The sequence below is a fragment of the Orycteropus afer genome, unplaced genomic scaffold, assembly GCF_000298275.1.
Source record: "Orycteropus afer afer isolate SDZICR_OR568_19922 unplaced genomic scaffold, OryAfe1.0 scaffold00018, whole genome shotgun sequence".
Classification (NCBI taxonomy): Eukaryota; Metazoa; Chordata; class Mammalia; order Tubulidentata; family Orycteropodidae; genus Orycteropus; species Orycteropus afer.
In genome coordinates this window covers 19,725,553-19,731,552 of record NW_006921605.1, presented here as the reverse complement: position 1 = coordinate 19,731,552, position 6,000 = coordinate 19,725,553, and the positions used below count along the sequence as shown (strand labels likewise).

The following is a 6,000-nucleotide window of genomic DNA, read 5'->3' as shown; positions in this document are numbered from 1 at the left end:
GCAACACCATTTGTTAAAAAGATGATCTCTTGTTCATTGAGTGGGTTTCAGCTCTTTGGCATACAGTTAAAATTATTGTACTGTTTTTTCGGTGGTAAAGTGGTGAAAGCATGCAGCTGCTAACCAGAGGTCAGTGGTTTGAACCCACCAGCAGCCCCGTGGGAAAAACTTGAGACAGTCTACTTCCATAAAGATTTATAGTATTGGAAACCCTTGTTGTTGTTCCTTCCGAGGAGTGGCTGGTAGGTTTGAACCGCCAGCCTTCTGGTTAGCAGTCAAGTGCTTTAGGCACTACGCTACTAGGAGCTCTGGTGGCACAGTGCCTAAGGCACTTGACTGCTAACCAGAAGGCTGGCGGTTCAAACCCACCAGCCACTCCTTGGATGGAAGGTTGGGCAATCTACTTCCGTAGTGATACTGCCTCGGAAACCCAAGGAGGGGTCGCTATGAGTTAGATCCGACCTGACAGCAGGAAGTATGTTATATTTAAACATAGTTAATTCTGTATAATGCATTTCAAACTAATTCTTAATGGTGTTTTGAATAGATGATAAAAATTTTTTTAAAAAATTTCCCGCATTTTCTTTTACAGTTTTGGTAATACTCAGCAGCACAACCATGTTTCGGAATAGTCTCAAGATGCTTCTGACTGGTGGGAAATCAAGTCGCAAAAATAGGTCAAGTGGTAAGTGATTATGCTACTGTTTGGTGTAATATTTTACAAATAGAAATTCTTTTAGGGATATACTATTTATATATTTATTTATTAAATGGTTTATTGAATTTAGAATGAAGAAAGTTTACAGTCTTACCAGCTGTCATAACCTCTTTATTAAGATTTAGATGCCTTAGGCATTGTGCTAGCAGAGCTCTTTTTATTAAGAGGTAAGAACACCTAAAACACTTACCAGGAATAGTAACGTACAGGAAAAGTTTGTGCAGGAAAAAATATTTTTGTCTAATATATGAGAGTTAATGCTTTAGTGTATTATGGACTTATTTAAAACTTTCTTGACCTAAATCTAATTTTTGGAGTTAACATCTGAAATTACTGCAGTGCAAAGCACTCCTTGGGAAATGAGGTTGTGAAAATAGGAACCATCCCTACAGGTTTGTACAGAAGGTGATATATACAAGTTGGAGATTTTTACAGCTATTAAAATATAATTTATGAAAAATACATAATTTTTAGGTTTTTAAGATTTAAAAAAAGAGCCAAAACTATATGTATACTTTATTGCTAAAAATATTGAAAAGGAACATAACAAAATGTTTGTTTTCAGTTGATAGACTTTTATTACAATGGGTGACAGACTTACATTATATTCTTTATAATCTTTTTTAATTTTCTAATTTTTCTGCATTTTTACTCATTTACATTGGTAGTATATTTACTATCATTTTCCTCAAAATGTTTTCAATTCCCATTGTGATTTCCTCTTGACTAATTGGTATTTTAAAGTATACTTGTTGACTTCTCCTTGATTATTTTCTGATTACCTTACTATTATTGATTCTTTGCTTAATTGTACCGCTATCAGAGAACATATTTTGTATTATTTTTTTCCTTTGATATTTACTGAGATTTTCTTCTGTCAGCTCAGCTATAATGGTCAGTTTTGATAAATATTCTGGATATGACGGTCAATAATGTATATTCTGCATTTTTTGGGTACAGTGTAGGTCAATTTTAGTAAGGATGTTCCTCGAATATTTTAGATCCTTCTTTTAAAAATGTATTTATTGAAAGGCATGTGATTAAGACCCTTCACTGTGATTGTGGATTTGTCTATTTATATCCCGTGCTTTTTTGTTTTATATGTTACTTACACATATAGTATATGCTTTATAATATATTGTTATTGTTACTTTAAATTGTATTTTAAAAAAATGCCTTTTGTGTTTACGTGTATATTTACCTTTTCTGATATCTTCATTCCTTCTTGCAAAATGACATTTCCGTCTTAAAGTGTAGTTATTATGGCAATGAATTATCTCAGCTTTTTAACATTTTAAAAAATTTTTCTCAAAATGCCTTTATTTTGCCTTATAAAAAAATACGTATTTTTCTGTTCTGTTGTGCTGCCCTCCACCTTATTGTATATGGCCTTTCCTTCACTGAGTATAAAATTCTAGATTGGCAGTACTTTTCTTTAAACACTTTCAAGATACAGTTCTACTTTCCTTTGACTCACATTGCTTCTCATGAGAAGTCAGCCATCATTCTCATTTTTCTGTGATACATAATGTGTCTTGTTTTTGTCTGACTACTTTACTATTTTACCCCTCCTAATCTTGATTTTCGCCAGGAGCTCTGGTAGCTTAGTGCCTAAGGCACTTAACTGCTAACCAGAAGGCTGGTGGTTCAAACACACCAGCCACTCCTTGGAAGGAAGGTTGGACAATCTACTTCCATAGTGATAATACCTTGGAAACCCAAGGAGGGGTCGCTATGAGTCGGATCCAACTTGACGGCCCATTACAACAACGGTCTTGATATTCAGCATTTGACTATGATTTACCTGGATGTATGAATTTTCTTTCCATTATCTTGCTTGGGTTTTGGTGAGCTTCTTGAATCTGTGTGGCTTTCATTAGTCATGGAAAAGCTTGGCCATTGTATCTTCTTCTATCCTTTTATCACTTGTTTTTTGGGACTTTAGTTTGTATATTAGATTGGTATTATCCCTCATGTCTCTCAATTGTGTTCTTTTTCTTCAGATGAAAAAAGGAGAGAAGAATCACCCTATTATGCCTTTAACATAAACTAATCACCATTAACATTTCTCCATCACTTCCCTGATTAACTGTATGTTAATACAGTTAATGTTAAATTTTAAAAGAATGCATGTAACAAGATGAAGCTCTGGTGGCGTAGTGCCTAAGGCATTTGACTGCTAATCAGAAGGCTGGCAGTTCAAACCCACCAGCCACTCCTTGGAAGAAAGACTGGGCAATCTACTTCCATAGTGATACCCCCTTAGAAACTCTGGGAGGGGTTGTTATGAGTCAGATCCAACTTGGCAGCAGTGTGTTTGTTTTTTGGTTTTGGTATACAAAAAAGCATTTTTTTCCCCTGCCCATACATTCCTGAAATATTTATTGAAAAATATTAGAAATTCTCTTAATAGTGGAGCATACATGAGGATTAGAATTTGTGGTATAAAGGTTGATAATGCCTTTCTTCCGGTTGTGGATGCTTTTTCCTCCATATTTAAGGAAGTTTAAGGTAGAGTATTTGGGGCTGAATGTATGGGTAGAAAGGAATGGCAGGCAGAGATGAGCCAAATAGTGAGGGTCATGGTGAGGGTTTGGGGCAATCAGGGACCAGATACAGTGTTTAAATGGGGAGTGACATAAGTTGATTAAAAGCCTAAGTCCTTTCGTAATTCTACAGGATTTGTTCCTCATTACTTTTGACTTCATCTCCTGTAACTCTACCTTTTTGTTCCCTCTTTTTGCCTTCTCCTGCTTTAAAGCTTTATGTTTCCCTCACTTCTATGAGGTCGTCAATGACGTCTTTACTGAGAAGTCACTTTCTCAGTGATGTCTTTCCTGATATTATGAAATGAATTATATACCCCCAAAATATGTGTTAGAATCCTAACCTCTACTCTCAACTCTATTGCTTTTGTCAACTCTCACAGCCATTGAGTCGGTTCCAACTCACAGTGACCCCTCTTGGGTTTCTAAGGTGCTATCTCTACAGAATTAGATAGCCCAGTCTTCCTTCTGAGGAGTGGCTGGTGGGTTTGAACAGGCTGCTTGAAATTTGAAATAGTGATTTCTTTGTAGTGATTGAAGTTCTCCTGTTTATACTACTTTAAATTATTATCCCAAACTTATGTGGTTTTAAAAAACAGTTTTTAAAGGATTAAATTAAAATATTTAAACTGGTTTAATTTGAATTCCATTTCTTTAAATCAGTTTCTTAAAAAAAAAAATCTGTATATCAGATAAATTACTTCTGCTTTCACAGATCTAAGAGTGTGCAGTGAAGAAAAATATTTAGAAAATACATTCTGATTAAAAATTAGAGATTTAAATAGTGAACTTATATGTATATTTTTTCCAATACTATATTTTCATATAGTATATTTTTATATATATTAGTGCTTGTGTCAAGTTAAAATAATAAATTAACATGACCAATATTCTTATCTGAATATAAATGGTTGGTTGTTTTCTTAGAAAATTTTAATTTTAAATATTTCAGATAAAGAAAATTCTTGATTACAGGTTTGTGCTTTTTCAAATTTGTGGTATCCCATACCATCTCATGAGCACAACTGTGCTCATGAGGAACTTATATGGAGACCAGGGAAGCAGTCATTAGGGGATATTATTGTGTGGTTTAAAAATCAGGAAAGATGTATGTCAGGAGTACATTCTGTCGTTATACTTACTCAATCTGTATTCTGAGCAAATAATCCGAGAATTTGGACTATGTAAAGAAGAATACAGCATCAGGATTGGAGAAAGACTCATTAACCTACAGTATGCAGATGACACATTCTTGCTTGCTGAAAGTGAAAAGGACTTGACGCACTTACTGATGACGATTAAAGACTACAGCCTTCAGTATGGATTATACCTTAACACAAAAAAAAAACAAAAATCTTCACAACTGGGCCAGTAAGCAACATCATGATAAATGCGGAAAACACTGAAATTGTCAAGGATTTCATTTTATTTGGATCCATAATCAATGTCCATGGAAACAGCAGTCAGGAACTCAAAAGACATATTGCATTGGATAAGTCTGCTGCAGAACATCTTAAAGTGTTAAAAAGTGAAGAATTCACTTTGAAGACTAAGGTGCATCTGACCCAAGCCATGGTATTTTCAGTTGCCTCAGATGCATGCAAAAGCTGAACAATGAATAAGAAAGACCAGAGAGGAATAAGGAAGACCAAAGAGGAAGGATGCCTTCAAATTATGGTGTTGGCAAAGAATATTTAATGTACCATAGACTGTTAGAAGAGCGAACAAATCTGTCTTGGAAGAAGTACAGGTGCAATGCTTCTTGGAAGTGAGGATGGCAACACTTCGTCTCACATACATTGGGCATGTTATCAGGAGGGACCACTCCCTAGAGAAAAAGAGGGAAAAAGAGGAGGACCTTCAACGAGATGGCCTGACACAGTGGCTTTAACAGTGGGCTCAAGCACAGCAACAACTGTGAGGCTGGTGTAGGACCGGGCGGTGCTTAGTTTTCTTGTACGTGGGTTCTTGGAGTTGGAACCAGCTTGATAGCACCTGGTAACATCAACAACAGCTACATGCCATCCCATGGTCTCCTCATTTATAAGTCACTTACTTCTGTTATCTTGTGATATATGGGAATTTTAATAAAAATCTAAGCATGTGCTCATGGTACATAAATGTTAGTAGTGTATATAAAAACAAACATACTACCATCAAGTTGGGAACTCTGGTAGTATAGTGGCTAAGGCACTTGACTGCTAACCAGAAGGCTGGTGGTTCAAACCGACCAGCTGCTCCACGAAAGGAAGATGGGGCAATCTACTTCCGTAGTGATACTGCCTCGGAAACCCAAGGAGAGGTCACTACGAGTCAGGTCCGACTCGATGGCACATAACAACAACAATCACTATCAAGTTGATTCTGACTCATAGTGGTCCTATAGGACAGAGTAGAAATGCTCCATAGGGTTTCCAAGGCTGTAAATCTTGAAGCAGATTGCCTCATCTTTCTCCTGCAGAGCATCTAGTGGGTTTGAACCACTAGCCTTTTGGTTAGCAGCCAAATACTTCAACCACTGTGCAACCAGAGGTCCTAGAACACAGACTCCAGTTATTAAGAAACAAGTGTTATAATATATTCATTAAGATAAAAAAAAATCTGTTAGTAATGGATTAAAGAATGAATAGCATTAATCAAGAAATGTGTCTTTCATAGCCACCAGAGCTTCTTAATAATTATATATAGAGTCAAGAAATGGGTGAGATGTTAAAAGGAGAAATAAGAATCTTTTAA

At 35.8% G+C, this 6,000-nt stretch overlaps 1 protein-coding gene across 1 annotated transcript in view; it reads left to right on the top strand.

The window, feature by feature from the left end:
• The first annotated feature begins 618 nt into the window (after positions 1-618).
• Positions 619-6,000, top strand: part of TANC2 (tetratricopeptide repeat, ankyrin repeat and coiled-coil containing 2) — a 413,117-nt gene continuing 407,735 nt past the window's right edge. Inside the window, exon 1 of the mRNA XM_042783546.1 lies at positions 619-685. Coding sequence (XP_042639480.1) covers positions 619-685 — 67 coding nt within the window. The remainder of the gene's footprint in view (positions 686-6,000) is intronic.